The sequence below is a fragment of the Aphanomyces astaci genome (genome assembly GCF_000520075.1).
Source record: "Aphanomyces astaci strain APO3 unplaced genomic scaffold supercont1.12, whole genome shotgun sequence".
Classification (NCBI taxonomy): Eukaryota; Oomycota; class Saprolegniomycetes; order Saprolegniales; family Verrucalvaceae; genus Aphanomyces; species Aphanomyces astaci.
The window spans coordinates 1043706-1065108 of record NW_009798275.1 but is presented as its reverse complement, the minus strand read 5'-3'; the positions used below and the strand labels follow the sequence as shown (position 1 = coordinate 1065108).

At 51.5% G+C, this 21403-nt stretch overlaps 7 protein-coding genes across 9 annotated transcripts; 2 read left to right on the top strand and 5 right to left on the bottom strand.

Moving 5' to 3' along the window:
- Window positions 1-1203: 1203 nt before the first annotated feature.
- Window positions 1204-2022, top strand: H257_06420 (hypothetical protein; the record flags this gene model as incomplete). The annotated part of the gene is made up of 1 exon (XM_009831629.1): window positions 1204-2022. One exon carries the CDS (start codon window positions 1204-1206, stop codon window positions 2020-2022), a length of 819 nt encoding a protein of 272 aa, XP_009829931.1.
- Window positions 2023-2799: 777 nt separating this feature from the next.
- Window positions 2800-5553, bottom strand: H257_06419. 2 transcript variants are annotated; one of them, XM_009831627.1, is made up of 5 exons: window positions 4490-5553; window positions 3837-4119; window positions 3397-3780; window positions 3114-3328; window positions 2800-3051 (listed from the first exon to the last, which is right to left on the bottom strand). In XM_009831627.1, exons 1-5 carry the CDS (start codon window positions 5535-5537, stop codon window positions 2864-2866), a joined length of 2118 nt encoding a protein of 705 aa, XP_009829929.1. In that variant the 5' UTR covers window positions 5538-5553; the 3' UTR covers window positions 2800-2863. The 2 variants fall into 2 exon arrangements, with proteins under 2 accessions (XP_009829929.1, XP_009829930.1); XM_009831628.1 differs by having other exon boundaries at window positions 2800-3328.
- Window positions 5554-6207: 654 nt separating this feature from the next.
- Window positions 6208-8203, bottom strand: H257_06418 (hypothetical protein; the record flags this gene model as incomplete). The annotated part of the gene is made up of 1 exon (XM_009831626.1): window positions 6208-8203. One exon carries the CDS (start codon window positions 8201-8203, stop codon window positions 6239-6241), a length of 1965 nt encoding a protein of 654 aa, XP_009829928.1. The 3' UTR covers window positions 6208-6238.
- A 255-nt stretch (window positions 8204-8458) lies between these two features.
- H257_06417 (hypothetical protein) lies at window positions 8459-11231 on the bottom strand. Its single transcript, XM_009831625.1, has 10 exons — window positions 10751-11231; window positions 10576-10680; window positions 10404-10517; window positions 9930-10345; window positions 9744-9870; window positions 9454-9681; window positions 9212-9395; window positions 8938-9151; window positions 8800-8889; window positions 8459-8739 (listed from the first exon to the last, which is right to left on the bottom strand). Exons 1-10 carry the CDS (start codon window positions 11216-11218, stop codon window positions 8517-8519), a joined length of 2169 nt encoding a protein of 722 aa, XP_009829927.1. The 5' UTR covers window positions 11219-11231; the 3' UTR covers window positions 8459-8516.
- A 69-nt stretch (window positions 11232-11300) lies between these two features.
- On the bottom strand, window positions 11301-16212 carry H257_06416 (hypothetical protein; the record flags this gene model as incomplete). The annotated part of the gene is made up of 20 exons (XM_009831624.1): window positions 11301-11516; window positions 11565-11753; window positions 11813-12052; window positions 12124-12333; window positions 12382-12534; window positions 12592-12832; window positions 12889-13124; window positions 13294-13383; window positions 13452-13559; window positions 13613-13757; window positions 13839-13921; window positions 13967-14269; window positions 14330-14566; window positions 14614-14733; window positions 14794-14867; window positions 14924-15083; window positions 15134-15442; window positions 15517-15775; window positions 15845-15988; window positions 16037-16212. 20 exons carry the CDS (start codon window positions 16210-16212, stop codon window positions 11316-11318), a joined length of 3678 nt encoding a protein of 1225 aa, XP_009829926.1. The 3' UTR covers window positions 11301-11315.
- A 224-nt stretch (window positions 16213-16436) lies between these two features.
- H257_06415 lies at window positions 16437-18996 on the bottom strand. 2 transcript variants are annotated; one of them, XM_009831622.1, is made up of 9 exons: window positions 18506-18996; window positions 18134-18454; window positions 17994-18079; window positions 17696-17942; window positions 17470-17632; window positions 17335-17387; window positions 17150-17293; window positions 16830-17105; window positions 16437-16772 (listed from the first exon to the last, which is right to left on the bottom strand). In XM_009831622.1, the coding sequence occupies exons 1-9, from the start codon at window positions 18959-18961 to the stop codon at window positions 16542-16544; spliced, it is 1977 nt and encodes a 658-aa protein (XP_009829924.1). In that variant the 5' UTR covers window positions 18962-18996; the 3' UTR covers window positions 16437-16541. The 2 variants fall into 2 exon arrangements, with proteins under 2 accessions (XP_009829924.1, XP_009829925.1); XM_009831623.1 differs by lacking the exon at window positions 16437-16772 and having other exon boundaries at window positions 16792-17105.
- A 76-nt stretch (window positions 18997-19072) lies between these two features.
- On the top strand, window positions 19073-21391 carry H257_06414 (hypothetical protein). The gene is made up of 5 exons (XM_009831621.1): window positions 19073-19456; window positions 19526-20036; window positions 20094-20487; window positions 20544-21120; window positions 21175-21391. The coding sequence occupies exons 1-5, from the start codon at window positions 19151-19153 to the stop codon at window positions 21316-21318; spliced, it is 1932 nt and encodes a 643-aa protein (XP_009829923.1). The 5' UTR covers window positions 19073-19150; the 3' UTR covers window positions 21319-21391.
- Window positions 21392-21403: the final 12 nt, after the last annotated feature.

The window sequence follows — 21403 nt, the reverse complement described above, 5'->3', positions numbered from 1 at the left end:
GACTTTGGCTGCTGTACTGATACGCTTTCTATCGCTCGCTGCAAGTGTAGTGCTTGCATATTCAGAAAATTCGCGTCGTTTTACATTGAAAAGTGAGCAGTTCCGGATACTGCATAACATTTGCGGATGATAGATTTTTATTGCGCATGTCGACATGCTCATATATCGAAAATGGACCAACTTCGATGTCGCTTTTCTCGTACTGTGTGATACTTAGCGCAATCCTTCTGATACTACAAGATAGCCCATTACTAGCTCAGCCTATGCAGCATGGTCTGCGCAGACACAGCTCTCTCTGGCATAAGGCATCTTACCCGCATGTACACGCTTGTTCTTGAAATACGACGAATTTGGCAAGTTCGAAGTTGTCTTTCTCTACAGTTATTGATTCAGGCGACATGCAATAAGGTGTTCTTGATAGTATTGGTTGTTGTTATGAGGACTGGAGAGTTTCGTGACCCGTTGTGCAGTATGTATTGAGAAACCGCTGACCTGCATCGCGCCTTTCCCGCATGTACGCCTGCGCAATCTGCAGGATGTATAAATCGTTTTGCAAAACGCAAAAATAATTATGGGGATGAATAAAAACACGCATATTTAATACAAAAATCAGCATAAATATGTTCATGCGAATAATAATATGTTACTGTCGCGCGCATGCACACGTCGTTTGATCCGGTGGAAGTGGCAGATTCAGTTCCTGGTTGACTCGCACGTGACAACTTGAATAAAGTTGCATATATATCCCCTCGACAATGGCACACGACGATTTGAAGGAGTCAAGGGCCCTTAATTCTTCATACAGATGTGTTTGTGTCCTGTTCCCGCAGCTCCCAAAATAGAATTTAGGTACTGTACAGTAAAAATTATCAAGATATTCGGGCCGAAATACAAAACAAAACAACCTGTAACTCGGAGGAATACGGGACGCAATCCATCCGGATAAACTTGAATCTACCAATCGGTGACGTGTACTTTCAAACTAGCCAATCAGACAGCAGGTCCCAAATTCTCTTGAAAATGTCCATTTCATTTCCAAATCGACCTTTGAAGTAAGAGATGCTTGCAAACGAGAGGAAGACGAAACCACGCATCGACTTCGGTGGCAGTATCAGACATCCATCAACGCGATCTACGACACAGGACACAGACTTGGTACCAGCAGAATCGCAAAATGCACTGCGACGAAAACATCTCATCCACATGTCAGATTGTGACGAGGCAAAGAAGAAACTGCAAGCCATCTGGGACGACCCACCCGCCAACGCGCCAAACATCGATGACGATGGCGATGCTTCTTGGGGACCTGTCGTTCTGTGTGCTGCCATCACGTGGGACGATTTCCAAGGATGGCTCAACCGCAACGAAGGGCGAGTGAGACGATGGGTCTTTGAGCCCCTTGCAGATGGAACGGGGAAAGGACGAGTGGTCTTGTACAGCATCTCGTCCGTCGTTCACTCGAAAACAGCAGGTCGAATCGCAACCGCCATCCGCGATCAAGTCGCAAGGACCGGGAATGACTTTGACCTGTTGGATACAGTTGACCTAGCAACTGATCCAACATGCCGCACTGGAAATCATGGTCAAGAACCAGACATGTGTATTTATCCTGCGGGTCTGGCAGTTGGAGGAGCGGTGCTGGAGGCTGCAGACAACCATGCCTACCCCAATGTCATTGTTGAGATCGCCTACAAGAATGACGACCTGGATCGACTCCGTGCGAAACTTGGGCGTTGGATGCACAACACTTCTGTCCAGGTGGCGATTGGAATCAAAATCAATGCTGTCAACGCCAATCGAACGGCAATCTTGTGCCAGCGTGGCCAGCCCAATCAAGAAGTGGCGTTTGGTCATCCTCGTTTGCCTCCACTTGCGATTTCGTTTCCACTTGCTCTTATCTACACTGGTGTTGCAATGCCACCAGCTTTGGCAGCCCTCGCGAATCCCCAGATCTCCATTGACCTGATTGCCTTGCGGACGTTTATTGATGGAATCCTCTTAGAGGAAGCTGCAGCACACTAGCCGTACAGAAGCCCAAGCTCGTGCGACAGATTGATTTATTTTAACGATAACAGTCTAGGTTTTTCATTCGTGGAATTTCAATGTACTTCAAGTATATTACATGTCTCATATTATGAAATGGATTTACAGTTAAACGTCTTTGCGATTTATCGTACAAGTTTCGAAGTGATAGAGGCGATTTATGCACATTTTGAAACAGTACAAATGGGAACGACTCCTATACATACTCCGAGTATCTTGTCAATACTTGAATATGTTTTATCGTGTTTTGTTTTGTATTTCGGCCCGAATATCTTGATAATTTTTGTCACGATATTTTTTATCTGACGTTACTATTAATATTACTAATTAGTAATACATACTTCGAAGTAATATTTTAATTACAATCTGAAGAAAATTCGACTTTTTTTGGTAAAAATGTCACTTTATATTGTGGATTTGGCCAATCCACATCTTTCAGCCAATCAAAAGTTCCACTGTGATTAAATACCCCCTGTACAAAAACCCAAACGCGAATTCACAATAACGTGAGCCTAATAATGTCAATGACCAATTTGCGTTCATTATTTACTTCGATTTCCACTGTCAAGTCAAGGCAAAACACGAGGGACGGATACATTTTAAGCTTAAAATATGTATGCTTTATTTGCTTAAGTTTTGGTGATTTCATTTTTTAGTGATTCGATTGACTTATCCAAAACTGACACAATTCCATTGGCCCATTTGAGTGCACGTTTAACTGTTCCGTGCACCATAACCGCCTACGTTAGTTATTCTTGATTTTTCAAATATATACGATGGAATTAACTATCGACCGCAACTTGGTATTATTTCTTTTGATCTATTCAGCTACTAATCCCTCGACTTCATGATTGCCGAGGGCGTAATATCGCTGCGTATATGCTTGTTGAAACGATGGACTGCACGCCCATACAAAGCAGTGCAGTAGTCCTTGGGCGTAAAAGCACATTTCGCTCGTGTACAGCACCAGCTCTGGCAAGTTTACATACAGCGCCGTCAACCCGACCACTACACATACACTATTATCCAGTCGCCAGTCGCAAATAGTGTCAACCAATACAAACACGTACAGGCAGGAACGACGGACGTGATGCCAAACACTATCACATATGACACGAGCAGTTGGGAGCTGCGCCGCCCCGACTCTGTTTGGATCAAGTTCGTGCTGTGGAGGCGGTAGATGGCTACTTGGAGGGCATGTAGGCTTAGCACAAGGATCAGCAGCACTGGCACATAGAAGAACGCAATGCGCCCCCAGATTGGAGTATGGCCTACCCAGCACGCCCTACAGCAACAATGACAAAAATTAATAAAAAATATCATGAATACTCGCAAATACATATATATTCGTACATGCCAGGACCGTAGTTGGTATCTGGGACGTAGCCCAAGACCCCAGTCCATATCGTTACACAGGCACACGCAGTGCACGCCGTCCACACGATCGAATGGTACCAGCTAGAGAGATCCGAAGTCTGAGTCTGCCATCCCGACACGGCGCGGAGCAGTTCGATGCTAATGACGGCGCTCAAGAGGAGGATGCCGACGCCTGCAAATTGCTGCACGACAAGCTGGACAGAGCAGCCCAAGGACGTAGCACTATACTGCCATACACTGCCGATCCAGACGAGGGCGTTGAAGACAAGATTGCACCAGCTGAGCCAAAACAGAAGCGAAAGCACGCGCTTGGTCTGCAGAGTCGGGTACAGCCAGTACGTGCCAATGATAAACAAGCACCTAAACACACACAAATCCATGTAAATGAAGGTGATTTTAGTGTATAAAAGACGTACCCGAGGATGCTAAATCCGCTGAGAAATAGAATTAAAATCGTGTGCGGGTCCAAGAGGCTGAGGCTGACGTTGTCGAGGATGGGGCGCGCGACGGCGTCGGCGGCGCTCTCGTTGCCGCAGTGAAGCGCTTGAACAGGACATGCAAACGAGACTTGTTTGGCTTGAATGTCGTACAGACTCTGATATTTCTTTAAAAATACATCGCCCAACGTCCACATGTCTTGGCCCGATTCTTGGATCAGCACCAAACACGTGGCGCCAATGCACATGGTGTAGTCCGCTCCTACAAATCCCATGAAACAATGTACTACTACTAATCGCATTTATAAAAGAATGAATGGGAAATATTCATATATATATTATATATATTCAAAACGGTAGAATATATAAAATTATAATACAACCATTTGACACTGATATATATATATCTTCAAGACGGTAGAATATTAGTATAATATTAATACAACCATTTGACACTGATATATATATATATCTTCAAAACGGTAGAATAATATAATAATTATAATACAACCATTTGACATGGTTCAAAGATTGCGTGTAAAAAGAGAAAAGAATAAAATATCGGGTTGAAACAGGTGAAATAAATATGTTGAAAATATCTTATATATATATCTGTCGTTACATAATATTACCTGTGAGCGTAAAGAACGAGTGGCCACCCAGGCCAAACCGCAACAGAGGGAAGTTGGACCTGGAGCACATGTAGCACTGGAATCCGTACGTTGTAAAGCCACAATAGCACCCGGCCTTGGTCGCGTATTGGGAGATGGCGTCCATCACGGCCGGGTACTGCGCTTCCGGCACCCCCAGCAGCGACGTGCCCGTGTCCACGAACGCGATGCACCCGTCGTCGCATGCATTCAACGTCGATCCAATGTGCATGCTATGGAGTCGTACGCGCCAGAACGTCCAGTATCCGTACTGAGGAACCACGTCCATGGTCTGCCACACCTGTCCTTGCATTCGGTCCTCGTCGTACCCGCCAAAGATGACTTCCGATCCGTTCGTGTTGGGCTCGGGAGTGAGGTAGAATGAGAAGCGCGGTGCCAACGCCGGGCTGTTCTGGTGCACGAGCAGCATGAACGGAGGCGGATGCGAGAACGTCGCGAGGCCGTCGAACGCAAGACCCATGAGTCCGTCCGGCTTCATGTTGCTCAACGAATCTTCCTCCTGCTCCACCACACCCAATGGCACCCCCGTCGCCGTGAACCCGGCCACGGAGATCGAGTCGATGCCGCTCAGACCGCGCGCTTGCCCACTGCCATATGCGATCGTGAAGTTGGGATTGGAAGATAGATGAAACGTGGACGACGATGTCGGGAGGAACCGATGCGTCCCAGCGCAATGCACGCACGCGCTGCCGGGGACCCAGAGGTCGCTGCTGCCCGTGTCAAACGTCACCACAAGCTGCTGGGGTGGAGTGCCAACTGTCATGTCGCCGTAGAATTGAAACTCGACAAAGTTTGTCAGGGCAACGTGGCCGCGGGCGGCAGCATTCATGATGAACGACGGGTCTACAAGTGATGGGAAGGTTGCGTCGATGTTGGGCCTCGGTCGCCGGTACAATGGGATGCGCACAAGGGTGCCTGATACCACGACGACGGACTGCAATAGAGTCGTCATGATAAGCACAAGGACGGCGGCACCTACGCGCCCCATGCTTCCCCAGGACAGCAGCATGATTTGGAATAGGAATTTCTCGTGTTGAATGGCATGGCCACAGACTTTAACGTAACGTTTAATTTGATTGCGCATGGTTATACGGGAAATACCAGCAACCGGCCAAGGTATGGACTAAAACGTACTATAACGTATGCGTTTATGGAACGTTGCAGCTACGGAACTGCGTTTTTCATGTACCAGTACTATCGTCTGATTGGATTAAATACTAGCGGTACTATTCCCATGAAATATATCAGGGTGAAAACATCCGAGTAAGCACTGTAGTGCACATGAGCTGATATTCCGACGGTGTACCGCCGCCTCGAAGCTGGAACCCGTGATTCCCTTCCTCAACTAACAGTAAATGCTCTGAGTAGTGGTGCGCAGTACATACTGCGTAGTAATAAGTACAAGTACTGTAGACAGTCCATGAAGGGAAGTTGTGGTCGGTAACAATGCAGCACAACGTTATACTGTAAGACTTACATGAATTCAGTCAGTACTACTGTAACGTTTGTACTAACTGTAAACTTCCGTGGTGAAGTGTTTGTGTAATCAATATTGAATCACGCTGGAAGTTCTGATTGGCTGAATATTCTTATCCCTTTCTGTAATAGCCAATCCGATCCCCTCAAAGTTGGATTAGCCAATAGCGTTTCGATTCGCTGATCAGGAAATTTATACAGAATCCACAATATATATATTTATATGGATTATTATTATCGCTGCTCCGAGTAGGCATCGTGAATAAGGTCTCCATCTGCGGCGGGGGTGGCAAAGTCTTCGTCGTGGGTTGCCACAATACCAATCGGTTGGAGCGGTTGTCTGGCCCCAATGTCCACGGCTACACTACCCAGCACCTTGGCTTTCTTGTCATGTTCGTCCAGTGTAAAGTCAAAGTCGTCTAGGTTGTCCATCATGTCCACTGTCTGATCGATGCAGACGTCCACTTCCCCCGCCAGCAGCCCCAGCAACTGCTCGTAGTTAACCATCGCGCCCTTGGTCTTAAACACCAATCGGATCATCGCGTTGAACTTGAACAGGGACACGTGGCACCCGTAATGGGCCAGCACGACTCGGAACGTCTCCATGTCGATATAGTCGCGGGTCCCGCCGTTTCTTTCTAAATCGCCGCGCAAATCGTCCACAGTTTGGTGCGTTTTGTCGAGAAAGGCACGGATGCTGTCAACTAGGTGCGTCTTCTTCTCGATCGTGCTCAGGTACTGGCTCACCATGAGCGACACGTTGTCGGCGTTGAGTTGCCACAGCGTCGATAACGTCATAAACTGGAGCATGAGGCGCGGCCCCACATAGAACGCATTCAGGAGCAGCGGGATCGCCATCAGCACCACGAGCACCGTGTAGTCCATGTCTGGAACGTCTGGTAAAATGTACACGACCGAGTTCATCGCGATGGCGGCAAAGAGTCCGTTGAGCATAAGAAACGTCTTTAAAAAGTAATGGAGCAACTTGCGCGAGAACAGCGGCAACTTGATCGACGTGAGCTCTGACAGCGTCTTGGCCTGGCTACCTCCATGACGAGGATGGTGGTCGCGCGGGGACTCGCCGCCGTGCGCCAACTGAACATGGGAAGCCGACTTGGCCTCGTGTCGAAAACACTTGCGCACCGCGAGACTGAGTAGCTGGACGCCTTGGTCCGTCGCGAGGAAGAAGCGGTGGCCGTGCGCGCGCATGTCCATGTTGTAGTGCAGTCGTTCGAGGTGGGCGATGGAAGCTGCCTGACTTTCCCGCGTGTGCCGCTCCTCTTCAGCGCACTCGCGCATCTTGGCGAGGACGTCCTTGTTGTTGTAGATGCCCAAGTACTTGTACACAGTGTTCATGCATTGCCGAATGTACAGCCACATGAGTGCCATCACGATGGACAGGGCGAACTCGAACGCCATAAACACGTACACGCGTATGTACTTGGGCTGTTCGTCGTCGTCGTGGACAACCAAGCTCCGTTCCAAGCTGTTGTGGGCTGCGATGAAGCCACACCAGACGAGAAGCAGCAGCAGCCACTGGGTCAGCTCAATGTCAATCAGATGCTGGATCTGCGAGTCCTGCTGCATGCGCAGGTACCACGAGAACTGGAACATCTCGGGCAGGTTGTACGTCCTGAGGAAGAATCGCCGCAGGATCTTGTGCCGCATCACGCGCAGCGCGCGGCGCTTCTTGGCTTCGTACTGGAACCAGTTGGCGTAGTTGGCCTTGTCAAGCGCGGCTTTGGCTTTTCGGTAGATGTAATGCGACGACACGAGCTCGATCTGGTCGGTCATGATGTTCTTCTGGCGCATGACGTAGAAGATGAGCACTGCCTGCGCGATGAGGAAGCACGCGACGAAGAAGATGGTCTGGTCCGCGATCTTGAACGCCTTGACCGGCTTGGAGTAGAAGTCGATCCAGTACGCCTCCGAGAACAAGTGCACGAATAGCCCCAACATGCCGAGAATCATGAGCTCACTCGTGATCTTGTGCATCATCTCGTGGTACTTGGGGTACGGATGCAGCTTGTGCCCGAGCCAGTGCCACACTTGCTCAAAGAGAATCACACCGACCACCACGAGCAACATGAGCAGCATCACCAGCCATTCCGAGATGTTGTCTCCCACGCGGAAGAGCGAGTTCTTCTCGGTCCATCTCCCCGCCGCAAGGTGCCTCGCCGTCTCCACGGCCAGCGACATGATGCAAAGTGGACTTCTGTCGCCAATTTGTAGTTACATTGTAACGTTCTGGCCAATGGGAAGCCACGACGAATTAATTCGGACGGTCACGATTCGTATCCAATCATATCGCTTGAATCCATTGCACTAGCCAATCATATTTGCCTATCAAAACCTACTGTCGATCTCCAGCCGACCAAGTGTAAGCAATCGAGTGTGCGACTACGTCACACTCAATACACTGTCTACCATGTAGCTACTACGTAGTACAATGCAAGCGCTAGTAGTACTATTCGTACTACTCCTTGCAATTCAACGATTTACACTTTGACTTCTACTGGGCCTGGCTGAGCCCGTAATGCTTGAGGAGCGCGTCCACTCGCTGGGGACGTCCGCGGAAGCGTTCGAACACCGTAAGGGGGTGCTCGCTGCCTCCCAACGCCAGCACCGTGTCGCGGAAGAGGCGGCCGGTGGCTCGCAGTGCCGCATCGTTGTCCAGCCCCGCTTCGACAAACTTTTCGAACGCGTCACAACTCAGCACTTCGGCCCACTTGTAACTGCACTCCATTAGACCACTCCAAGCCAATATGTACATATATACAAAGCAGCCATATTACCTGTAGTATCCTGCTGCATACCCACCCGCAAAGATGTGCGAGAACGAGCACAGAAAGCGATCTTCGGCTAGCGGCGCGAGCACGGAATACCTACGACGCATGTAATAAAGAACCCTTCTTCAACTGGATCAAAGGTACCGCTGGGCTAGTCGCTGCTGCACATCAAAGATCGATTCATCTGTGGCATGAGGGTCGTAGTGGTGGTGGAGATACAAGTCCAGCGCGCCAAAGTTGAGCTGGCGAAGCATCCCCGACGCCGCCATGTACGTCCGCGCGTCCTTGATCTTGTTGTACAGGTCCTCAGGCAATGGGGCGCCCGTCTCGTGGTGGCCACTGATAGACAATAGCGTTTCTACGCACCATATATATATATCGTCACCAACTTGGACTACAATATATATATACTCTGTACCTTTGTGGTAGCAAAAGTTTTCCATAAACTGAGACGGCAACTCCACCGCATCCCATTCCACGCCGTTGATTCCTGCCGCTGAACCATACTCGACGGTCGTGAGCATGTGCTGCAACCCGTGGCCAAACTCGTGGAACAGCGTCTCGACTTCTCGAAACGTCATTAAACTCGGGGTCTCGCCCACCTATCTCGTATTATGAGTCCCTCGGTATACGAACCTATGTAGATGATCCACCACATACTGGCGGCGATTGGTTGCAAATGAGGTACGCCACTGGCAGGCGGGGTTCGGATGCCGAACGCCCCAGCAGCCGACTGCGGTTCACACAAGTGTTCATCCAAGCGCCGCCGTTCTTTTCACTTGGCCGCGCGTACGGGTCCAAGAAGAACGACGCCACGACCTTGCCGTGCTCCTTGACGTGAAAGAACTGCACGTCAGGATGCCACGTGTCGGCTTCCCCATTGGCTGCCTGACGATCGTGGGTTAGCCAATCAAAAGTGCAACGAGCTCATGATATTCCTTGTACTGTACTTGAATCGAGACGCCAAACAACCGTTCAGTCAACTGAAACAACCCGTCGAGGACTTTGGGCAGTGGAAAGTACGGCTTGACTGCTTCGTCGTCCAAGTCAAACAGATCCGCGCGCCGCTTTTCCGCCCTAAAACCCAGGGAATCATGTGCTCGTTCCCTGCCGTTACGAACAACATGTCATCCTACCAGTAGCCCACATCCCAATGCTTCAACTCGTCCGTGTGGCCGTGCTGCGTCGCGTACTCATGCAGGTCTTTGAACTCCTGCCGAGCCAAATCAATACACTTGAGACGAAGCGATTCTGTCATGTCCTCGACGCCGGCCACACTCGGCGCCATCTTGGACGCCAGACTCAGCTCGGCATACGACGAAAACCCCAGCATTTTCGCGCGTTCTTGGCGCAACTGCAGCGTTTCCCGCACGATTTCCAAGTTGTCGAACGGGGCTAGGCCCGCCTTGGCCACGTTTGCGCGATACAACGACTCGCGGAGGTCGCGGTTTGCGGCGTACTTGAGCACCGGCAGCAAGCATGGCATGTCCAGCGATAACTTCCACGGGCCTGCGTCCGCCGTGGCGCCAGGATGGCCGTCCGCCGCCGCGTTCTATCAAGTTGAACATGTAAAGTTTGGATAACGAACTAGGACATATAGGTCTGCCTACCTGGGCGAGGAGCTGGAGCACCGATGCCGGCAGCCCGGCCAAGTCCTGCTTGTCGGTCACAATTTTGGAAAAAGCTTTGGTCGCATCCAGCACGTTGTTGGAGAATTTGGTTTTCTACCGTCAAGTGTCCATGTTAGCTGGCTTGGTTACGTAGAGAATGTACGAATCGTACGAGTTCTGCAGAGCGCAATTGGATGGCGTTGAAGCGGTCCTTGCTTGGTCCGGTGAGCCCCACGCCGCTCAGTGTCGCGCTTCGGATGGACGCTTCGAGGATGCGCTATACCCATGACGGGATGTGAAGAACGGCTGGCTATATTGAGAAGGCAAGGTAGCACCAGGCTTGATACCTGCTGGGCCAGGTCAAACGAGTTCCAAGTCGCGGCGTCTTCGCGCAATGCCTTGTATGCGTGGAAGATGTCCTGGCTTTGCGCGAAACGAGTGAAGATCGTCACGACTTCCGCCTGCAACTCGGCATGCGCCGCTCGGAGTTCGGGGCTGTTCTTGACACTCGTGAGGTGTCCAACGATGCCCCACAAACGTTCCAACGGATCAGCGCTCACTTCTAGCTTGTCCATGACATTTTCCCAGCTCAACGTGCGGCCAGGTGCACGCAACTCCGTTTCCACCGCTACAATATCGCGGTCCAACTCCTGGATGGCGTGGCGCACGGCTGGCACCATCTCGTCGACTCGAATTTGGTTGAATGGCGGCAGAGTGCGCTCTGCCACGCACTGGAGCAGTGCGTTCGTGCTTTGGGGACGAAAGTGTCCTGCTCGCGCTACCACACGTTGCGTCGACCGCCGTAGAAGCATCATCGTGTTACAAAACTTGTTTGGATGGCGAATCTCCAGGATTCTGGTATCCGGTGTACGGATAAACACGTTGACAACTCGAAACTGTCAATCAAATTAGTTATTCGAAATCGTCGTCATACGTAGTGGCCTCAGCTTTCTTCTTGGCGGGTCGGACTAAACTAGGCTCAACATGGGATTCCTTGTCGCCATCTGCATAATGGATGTCGAAGGATCCGTCGCTGTGAACTCTGGCAACCTTGCCTGGGAAGTACTTGTCTTGTCCTCCAAACCGAGCTTCGACGGCATCCCCAATAGCAAGCTAAGACACCGCACTATTAAACTCCTTCAATACTCGATAGAAAAGTACCGAAGGGTTAGCTTTCTTCTTCGTTCCAGATGAAGTAAGGCGAACATATCGACTGGGCACTCTGGTTTCCCGATCTCCATCGGCGTACTCCACGTCCACTGACCCGTCGCCATGCACTCGGCTGATCGTGCCTGGATAGAAGGCTTCTTTGCCTCCGAACCTCGCTTCTACAGCTTGACCTTTGGCCACCTACGTACACAACAATACATCGTGTCAGACATTCCACCTCCTAAACGAGCAAGTTTTACATTCTCCAGCGACACGAATCGCATGTGGGTTGCGCCCACGTCTTTCTCGACGTCGCCGTCGTCGTACTGGATGTCGTACGTGCCGCCACTTCGGCATTTGGTCACATGCCCTCGAAAATACGCGCCCTTGCCTCCGAATTTGGCTTCCACGACGTCCAGCACTTCAAATGTCTCGCTGTTCCCGTCGTCTTTTTCAAAGTCACCTTCGTCGGCATAAGTCTCGTCGTTGTCTTTGGAATTCTGGGCAATCAACATACAAAGTGAAGTCATTGCTTTCATTGAGCCAATAACGCAATTATGTTTTGACATACTTTGTGGTGTGTTGGCTTCTTGTCCGACTTGCTGCTTGTGTCCTTGCCAGAATACACTCGGATCCACTTGCGCGGCACCTTGTCCTCTTCCGCGCCGTTTCTGAACTTGATGTCAAACGTGTCGTTGGTTCGACACAACACAATCTCGCCTCGGTAATACGTGGGGCTGTCGCTACCCCTGGCTTCCACCTGCATGCCCTCTTCCCACGCCTACGTCATGTGCTAATTTTGCTGACATTGCCGTTGGACATGCCACACCTCGAGCTTTGTTCCTCCTGATAAAACACTCATATGCTTCACGGGCACATGCTTTTCCACTTCGCCGTCGCTGTAGACGACGTCGTATTCGTCGTTGCTTCGAACTCGTTTCACTCGCCCGCGTCGAATGGCATTAGTGCCTTTGAACAACACCTAGTTGTCCCAATTATGAGTATTATTCGTTGATGTGTACGGTCAGGGAAGCTCTACCTGGACACACGCGTCCACTTGAAATGGCTCCGCTTTCACACGAAACGCAGCCAGCGGCGCTGGTTTGAACCGCCGCAGACTCGCCATGGCCACGTTGTGCCGTTTGATGCCAGAATCGAAGTGCACAGTGCACACTTGATACGGACCGCTCAGTCGGACGATTGTGCCAGCACCCATGCTTCGCGTCTTGTCCACCACACGATCCCCTATTTGAAACCTGCCGCCCACCGTGGCTGGGTAGCTATTACGAGTACAAAAAAGACGTCAACTCGGGCTTCTGTTGTTTCTGGGGCATACGCTGGTTTAGAGGGGCTGCGGCTGCTACCATCGTCGTCGTCGTCGTCGTCCTTGCTCTCGTCATGTCGTGGGGCTTGCCGTCGTCGTCGTCGCCGCCGCTTGGACACCCACGTCTGCATCTCTTGCGTCCATTCACGCTGGCTCATGAGGGAGCTCGGGTCTTCTTCGACTTTGCACTCGGACGCGGAAAAGTCTCGTTGGGTATACGGAATCCCAAACTGTCCTTCCAATAGCGCCTGAAGGATAATGTGTCCACATCAATACATCTCACGAAGGTTTCTATGCCATACACACACCTTGATAGCCTGCATTCTCGTTGCGTGGGTTGACCCTACTATCATTTTTAGTTGTACGAATATGATAAAGTCAACCATTTTTGAGACGGGGTAGGGGGGTCATTTTGACCACTTGGAGCTTGCGATATGCCCGAACAAGGTCATCGTAGTCAATGGTTCTCTTGGTGCCAAACCCCCGAGAAGTAAAGTACTCGAGCATCTAGTACGTTTTCACCACTTTAAGGTGGAGACCTCATTGAAATTGGACTATTTTGTGTGGTCGTGTACATGAGCTCGCGGGACGACCACGCCCAATTCCGTGATGGCTTGCATGGCTTCCAGCGTCGTCAAGCTGGAGCTGTGGAACCGGCGAAACATGGCATGCACTGCAGCAAACTACAAACGGGCGTCAGAACCATCCAATCATTAGACAGCATCACATCATCGACCTCGTCGTCGTCGTCGTGCTTGCTATTGTCATCGTCGCTGTCGTGGCACTTGCCTTCGTCACCGTCGCCCTTTCGATGATGCCCCTGATGTCGTTTCGGTGGTGACGACACTGTCGTCTGCTGCGGTGTCTGGCGGGTCGGTGACCTAGTACCCAAGTACAGTATGCCATCAATATTGTGCACAATATCCCTATACATCAAATGTGTCATCTTATGTGGTACTTACGGAGGTCTCGTGCACAGACGAACATGACCCGACTGCTGCAGCTGCACGATGCGATGGCGGTGCTGGTCTTCGACACTGTCCATCTACACAAATCAGCCTTACTGTCTAATTACCATGATTCTTCTTACGGGGGCCGGGGCTTGCACGAATAGAAAATACGCCAAGCAAAAGTCGGCAAACGACATCTCAGACGACAGTCGCGCGTCGGTCCACTTGTCCAATTTTGACCGATCGTACAGCACTTGCAGCGACCGAAACAGCTGGGGCAGGGCGGCCACGTCCACGACGTGCGACCCAGAGCCGGCCATCGCATCAAAACACGCGTGGAGTGGCGCCAGATTCCACTGCAGTTCGGCGTACCGGACGAGGAATTCTGGAAAACTCAGCGAATTGGACCCGTCGGTATCGACTTGGGCAAACCATTTGGCCGCCTAGCCACAGAATCACACGGTCACTTGATGGTTTTTACAATAACATCGATGTATGGTTACCTCGTCCTCCGGATTCGGCTGTCCGAGCGCAGCCAGCGCTTGTGCGACTTCAGCTTTATCCAGGGACCCGTTGCCGTTTGTGTCCATCCGGTCAAAGGCCCCTCGGACAGTCGCGAGGTCCACTTTCGGCACTGGGAGCGACCTCGTGTTGGCTGTCCACGTGTGGCAAAAGGCAAGGGCAAACTCGGGAAATGAGACGGACGCTTGGCTGCTTCGAGATTGGATCCACGCCTCGACCTGCAGAACCATTTTAAACACGAAACGACGAGGCCGACTACACATACTGCTGACGCCGACGCATCGTACTGCATGGCCGACAATGCTTGCTTGATTTCGGAAAAGTCGAGCATGCCGTTGTGGTTGGTGTCGACGGCATCAAATGCTTGCTTCAACTTGACGACGACCTGTCACCATAGATGGGCCACCATGACAAGAAGAGGGAGTTCATACATAGCTCTTTCTACCTCGATGCGATCTTTGTCTAGAACGGCCAAGTAGTCTTTGAGCTGGCCATACTCGACCCCATCGTGCATGCCATCTGTTGTCCACCAAGTAAAATACCAGACCTGTACGATACTACGAGAAGTTAGTTACCTTGGTCGCGAAGGCGATGCAAGCACAGCGCAATGCGTCGTCGATGCAACGGGTGCTGAATCTGCAGCAAAAACTGCAAGTCCGACTCCTCCAAGTACGACAACGTGGCTCCGTTCACTTGGTGGGACTCGAATATAGCAGCGTATTCCGGCAGTCCCACCTACATGTACATTTCCAGGTCGGGAATGCAAGACATTTGAGAGTTGTTACGTCTTCGATGAGCCAATTCACTGCGTGCGCCACGGCCCAGTCCTTTGGATGCAGCAAATGGCGCGGCTGGAGTGTCTCATTGTGCTTGACTCGAAGGGATATACTGGAACTGCTGTCATTCTTGTTGGTAGCACCGGGGAGTGCGCTGAGACTGCCACGTGGAAAGAGGGCGTACGCTGTCGTTTGTTCAAACTCCATCGTGGCTCGGATCAAGTACAACGGAAAGTCCCCAAACTGACTCAGAAACTCCCGGCACGACCCGCACGGGTACGGCGTAAACACCCCGTCCGACGAACTGATGGCGGCACCCTACTCGATTGTACGGATCCTCGCTTATCATGATGGAAACTAACGTTAGTTACTCGTAACAATGCCTTGCTTACCTCAACGACATAATCGCATTCGTCCGACGCGAGCTTCATAAACGCCAGGCGTTCGGGACACGTGTCCAAGCACAAGTCGTTGGACGAGGACGTGTACACGCGACCGCTGGAGCTCAAGACGGCGACGCCGATCGTCACGCCGAGGTCGTTGGCGGACCGGCACGCATGCTGCACCGCCGTGGCCGTGTCGATGATTTGCTGCAGTTTGGACATCCCCGTCTTGCCGTAAGCTTCTAATCCCGTGTATCGCTGGGAATATCTGAGACGGACTTATGCTGTTAGGTTTCCATACATCAGCAAGCGCAGCATGGGATTCAATGGATAAGACCTTTGCAAATGCTGTCGAATGGACGGATCATCATCGTCCACCTCCTTGTCTTTGGACAAGAGCTTTGAGTGAAATCGCATGTCGGCTGCCGCGACAGGTCGCACTGGTGCCCCACCTCCAGCCTCGCTCGTCTCGTCGTCGTAGCTAGAATGTTGACATATTGACATTGCCCATGACCTTTCTAGGTTGTACCTTTCCCGATTCATGTTACCCAATGCGTGATGGCATTTCCACTTGGACAGGGCCAGCGACGATCGCACGGGGTGCGTGCGCTGTTGGTTCAGGTGGCGAGCAGAGTCCAAGAGCTTCTCCACATACAGCTCCATGCCCACGAGAGTTCCATGTGCCTTGGACGATGTCATCGCCATGACTGGCAGTTTCGCCACGGTTTCATATATCGTTATTTATTTCTCCCTCGGTTCCGAAATGTTGTTCGATTATTGATTTGGCTTTTTCGTGCTTAAACAAGTGCTTACGTCAGCCAAGATAGGTTATGGCGCGGATTATATAGGTAATGTATCAATCATTTCCGTTCGAAGGTAATATCAATAACAAGTACACTACCGATAGAACTACTGCGAAGTACGGAATATTCCGGAGTAGTATTATAGTATACTGTACTACTTCTACAACAATGGGGGAGTTCCTCCCAACGCGATACACTTGTGACGTATCTTGTGTGTTATCTAGCAGAAATTCAAACCGACGTCGAAACATATTCTAACGTGACAACGACAACGTGGGTCGAGTCTTGGAGCACGCCGTGATTCTTCACCAGCGGCATGGCGTCTGTGAGGCACTTGTCGATGCCCCGCAGCGCCGCCGGTCGGTCCTCCGTGTCGAGAATGTACCGATGGGCATGGGGGAGCACGTACGTGACCCCACTCGCGTGGATGACCCCCCACAAATCCCATCTTTTCGATTGTATCTAGTTTGCATATGGATCACTTTGCGACTAGTCCATACTAGTATATATATAACTAACCTCGAGGACTTGGGCGTCCGTGTGCGGGGACGCGACCAGACGCAGCTGAATGCGCCACGGTCCCACCGTCGAGAGCGGCGTCGTCTCTGCGACAAAGTACAAGTCGGGGGGAAATACCGTTTGAAACACTGGCTCCCGGAACAGCACGAGGTGCTTTTGGGTGGTCACAAACGATTTCGTTTGCTTTTTCAAGGTAATCCACGACGCCTTGAAGTTGGGCTTGAGCACTTTGACCCGTAGTTCGCCCATGGGTTTGTCACGAATCATCCGTTCGCCCTACAACTGCAATATGAACTCGAGCAACTTGCTGCTGCGCATACCATGCGTTCGTGGCACACGCGGCGAAGAATTTCCTTCCACAGAAACATGGGCTGCGCACAAAGAAGGGTCAGATCGATCCACACGGCCAGCCCCGAGCTCTGTACTGTGTTCAGCACTGGGCCTAACAAGGCCGTTTCCAAAACCTACTCAATTGTAAAAGGTGGTGGTTTCATGGTGGACGTACATCAGCGCATTCGGTGGCTTCTTGACCCAAGTTGGACAAGTTGTTCAGATACCCTAGCGATATATGTATATTTGAGTGGGTTATTCGGTGGATATAAGTATATATGTTTTTTGTGGAGAATATATATATATTTACCGTCGCCGTAAATATTTTGCAAGAGCGGCATGAGCTGTCGCCTTAGTTTTCCACGGGTGCTCCACTGGGGCGTCGTGTCTTTAAAGTATGGCACGCCAAATGTATGGGCAAAATCAAAGATCGCGTCCTTGTTGACTGCTAACAGCGGTCTCCATATACGAACCTATCCCCAAATCGATAAAATATATATATATATATTTCATACAAGCAGCATATATATACATACCCCATTGACCATGGACGACGGAGTCATGCCATTGAGTCCCAGCAGACTCTGCCCTTTCATCATGTTGGAGATGACGTTTTCCTGAACATCACCTCGGTGGTGGCCCACGCACATGCCCGGGATGGTAAACCGAGCCATCACGTCCTGGTACGTAGTGTACCGAATATCACGGCTGAGTTTCTCGTAGTCTTCGCGCTTGGTGGTGGCTCGCTGGCACTCTTCCACAGGGCGCACAATGCATTCGATGCTACAACGTTGAGAGATAGATTGTCAGGGGATGGATGCTCTGCCAGCGTACTTGTGATCGTGAGCCCATGCACGGACGTAGGCGGCTTCGGCGCTGCTTTCGGGTCGGTTGAGATAGTCAATGTGCACTGCCACGACCTATAGCATTCCAAGATGCTTTGGTCAAGCAAGCATGTTGATTGTGAAACTCACCTTGAAGTTGTTGTAGCGAGGCGCGAGCGTGACCAACAAGTACGCGATGACCATGGAATCCACACCGCCGGAGAGAGAGATGCCGATGGCGGGACACGCGTCGGAACCCGCGCGCATGGACGTCAGGAACGCATGCATGATGGGCACCAGCGGATGCTTGGGCAGGAGAAGCGCTTCGTTCGGGTGGAGGAATGCCGCGCGCTCGAGGATGTCGAACTCCTCGCCGGGTTCCCGGTGGTTGGGGACGCGAAGATGGGACTGGCGCTGCACCGTCGTGCGTCGGAACTTGGAGAGGAGGTCCGTGTCGTGCAGCATCGTGGTCTGTCCACATAACGATCTCATCACGTGATGTCATGTCAAAGGCAATCGTACCTCGCGGCCGTCGATGTGCGCCAAGACGTGCTCGAGGCGGTCTGGAGTTGGGGAGTGGCGGAATGGCATGAGGGCAAACACAAAGTGAGGCACCGACACGTGCAAGTGCAACCCATCGTCGACAAACTGTGTGGCGAGTTCCAAGGCGAGGACGTCGATGGCCTTGCGTTTGTCTGCGTCGTGGCGGTAGACGTGGCGGCAGAACTGGTCCAGCAACACGATCAACGCCACAAACGAATGTGGACGACTAGTCCAGGACGCATGCAACGCTCGTGTTTCTGCCGTCGCGAGCAGAGTGCCAAATCTGCTCGTGATGTCGGCGTCTGTCGCAGCTTGAACGTCACTCCCAGACACTGGGAACCACTTGGTCCGGTGCAGCTCTTGCATGTCGCCATCAAACCAGTACGATAGAACCTCCTCCGCCGTCGTCGCTTCACCTCCCTCGTTGCCTGTCATGATGCTGCTAGCAAGGTCCGAATTTGGTACCCGTCTGTACTGTACCTGTTTCAATGGCGGAAAAATGTCCAGTATCCGGAAATATGTAACTTGCGATCAGTATCCGAAAAATGCACTTACCGAAAGGTCGCGACGAGGGGGGTCGTACGATAATCGTGTGACATTGACGCTGTCATATTGGTCGATCCTATGGATGGATCCAGCGCGAGCGTGGATGTGGCGGCAGCTGTTGATGAGGACGTGATTCCTGATGACAACGAGCCCGAAAGCGGCACCTCGGGAAGGACGCGTCACGTCGACGGCATCATCACCTTGGACCAACTCGAGTCTGCGTTCAACAATCGAGGAGACTTCGTCCTGATCTTCCTTTCGCCAGTCTTTTTTACCTTCTTCTTTGCTGCATTTGCCTCAGCAGCTCTTACCCACGTACCCATCAACGACATGTTTCCATCGCATCGTGGCTTGGCGATGGCCATCTTGACGATTGGCGGCGAGGTACGACGTCTGTACTTGTCAGCCAGCCAGGTCCAATCGTTTTTTACTTTTCCTCGTATGTATGCGCAGGACACGAAAGACGACACGACGATCAAGTTTAAAAGCATCCACACGCCGGACGATGCCTACGTGTGGCTCGCGACTACGTTTCTGACCACGATATTTACCGCGACAGATTCCAAATCCCTGGCTGTCGTTCCGTCGACACTTCGCTCTCGTGTTGCCACGTACCAAAAGATCGTTGGGGCCATTGAACTTCGCGTATTTTCGGCTCCTCCAGTGGCTTGCAGCAGCTACAACAAGCTCACACGCATCTACAGCCCGTGCCACGACTTTTTGTCTGCCCCCATTGAAGAGCCATGGTACCTTCCCCCCAACAGCTCTCGCGACGACATTCTCGACTGGCTGTCGACTGTCCAAGCCAACGGAAGCCTCATCACTCCGTCCACGACGTCGCTTCATATTACCATTCCCACATACAACGGCGAATTGGACTTGCTTTGTATCATGTCGCTGCGTATCAACTTTCAAGCCGGCGGGTTTGTCGACACCAAGTACAAACTCACGTCGATTCCACTTGGTACAACGAGAAAAGCTCTTCGTCTGGACATAAATGGAATATGAATCCATGTGTTAGATCCATACGGAGACGAGCACGCTGGCATTGGCACCGATGCGCTTGTACTTCTGTTCGTTTTGGTAACGTTGGTGACAGAGTTTCGCAAGTTCCGGCAAGTGCGCAAGCAGCGCCTGCGCCGATTCTGGTCGCCATGGAGTATCGTGACGTGGCTGCTGCTCGTGGCCGTCGCAACGTTTTACGTGTGTTGGGGGGTGTTGTGCTGGTTGGTTTACGATTCGACCCTCCAAACAAAGATCATTGCATTGGACGACCCAACGCTAGACGTTGACGCGAACGCGTCACTTGTCGAAACATATGTGGCCGACATCGTATCCACGGTCACGACCATGGGGTATGCCATGATTGCACTTCGTTTGGAAGCCATGGCAGCGTGTTGTTTGCTAATGCTACGGTGCCGTAACCCCTACTACCGCTTGTTGTATATCTGACACTAGGTTGGTCAACTAGAATCCTCGGGTCATTGAGGTTCCACCCGCGATTGAATGTAGTCACTGCGACGTTGGTCAAGTCCCTGCAGGAACTGCTGCCGTTCTGCTTTGTGTTTGCCGTGTGTTTGTCAGCATTCGTCGTGTCAGGGTGCCTTTTGTTTGGCGACAATGTCAAGCATTTTAGCACGGCCAGTATGGCGTACGTGACAGTCGTCAACATGCTCTTTGGCCAATTCGACCTCGCCCAGATCTTTGACGTCAACTATTACTTTGCCGTCGTGTGGTACTGGAGTGCCATGGTCGTGCTCTTCCTCGTGCTGTTCAACCTCCTCCTTGCGGTGGTACTGGAAGCGTTCTACCGGGAGCACAAGCAAGCCGAGGCCCAGTCGGCGCCGTACATCAACGCCATTGCAAACTTGCAGCGAGTGGAAGGCCCGTGGCTATGGCCTTGGGCTCACAACGACATGATAGCATTGGGTCGTGCTGTCAAACGTAAGCATCTGCACGAGGCCACGGCGCCCGCTATTGCCAAGCTGTTGAATTTGCCACTCGGCCAGGCTCAGAAAGTACTGGCCAAGGCAATCGCCTTTACAAAGGTACCTTTCGGTGATGGATATTAGTCGTCGTTACGTACGTGCGTATAAATGTAGATTATGGACATTCTACGACAACCCAACAACACGCATGGGGACGCGACAGGCGACGAGACGGACGTCGACCGCGTGAATCACCAGCTCGGGGAGATGGAAGTCCGCATTGCCACCATGGTGGCTCGACTAGACACTCAAGTTTAACTTGTCGAAGGCCGCGAATAGATTATGATGGCTTAAGCGGGCTAATAATAGAAGTCAAACTTTCGCAGCCCTATGACTGTGCATT

Coding starts and splice junctions, on each gene's coding strand:
- H257_06419 (XM_009831627.1), bottom strand. CDS start 5,537: ATGCTGCTGTCCTGGGGAAGCATGGGGCGCGTAGGTGCCGCCGTCCTT. Junction 3,781..3,836: donor AGCGGATTTAGCATCCTCGG/GTACGTCTTTTA, acceptor GTGTGTGTTTAG/GTGCTTGTTTATCATTGGCA. Junction 3,052..3,113: donor CACGTCCGTCGTTCCTGCCT/GTACGTGTTTGT, acceptor GTGTATGTGTAG/TGGTCGGGTTGACGGCGCTG.
- H257_06417 (XM_009831625.1), bottom strand. CDS start 11,218: ATGATGCTTCTACGGCGGTCGACGCAACGTGTGGTAGCGCGAGCAGGA. Junction 10,518..10,575: donor AATTGCGCTCTGCAGAACTC/GTACGATTCGTA, acceptor ACTTGACGGTAG/AAAACCAAATTCTCCAACAA. Junction 8,740..8,799: donor TATGCAGCAGGATACTACAG/GTAATATGGCTG, acceptor AATGGAGTGCAG/TTACAAGTGGGCCGAAGTGC.
- H257_06415 (XM_009831622.1), bottom strand. CDS start 18,961: ATGACAGGCAACGAGGGAGGTGAAGCGACGACGGCGGAGGAGGTTCTA. Junction 18,080..18,133: donor CTCGCTACAACAACTTCAAG/GTGAGTTTCACA, acceptor GGAATGCTATAG/GTCGTGGCAGTGCACATTGA. Junction 17,633..17,695: donor CGTCGTCCATGGTCAATGGG/GTATGTATATAT, acceptor ATTTGGGGATAG/GTTCGTATATGGAGACCGCT.
- H257_06414 (XM_009831621.1), top strand. CDS start 19,151: ATGGATGGATCCAGCGCGAGCGTGGATGTGGCGGCAGCTGTTGATGAG. Junction 20,488..20,543: donor TGTTGTTTGCTAATGCTACG/GTGCCGTAACCC, acceptor TTGGTCAACTAG/AATCCTCGGGTCATTGAGGT. Junction 21,121..21,174: donor AGGCAATCGCCTTTACAAAG/GTACCTTTCGGT, acceptor GTATAAATGTAG/ATTATGGACATTCTACGACA.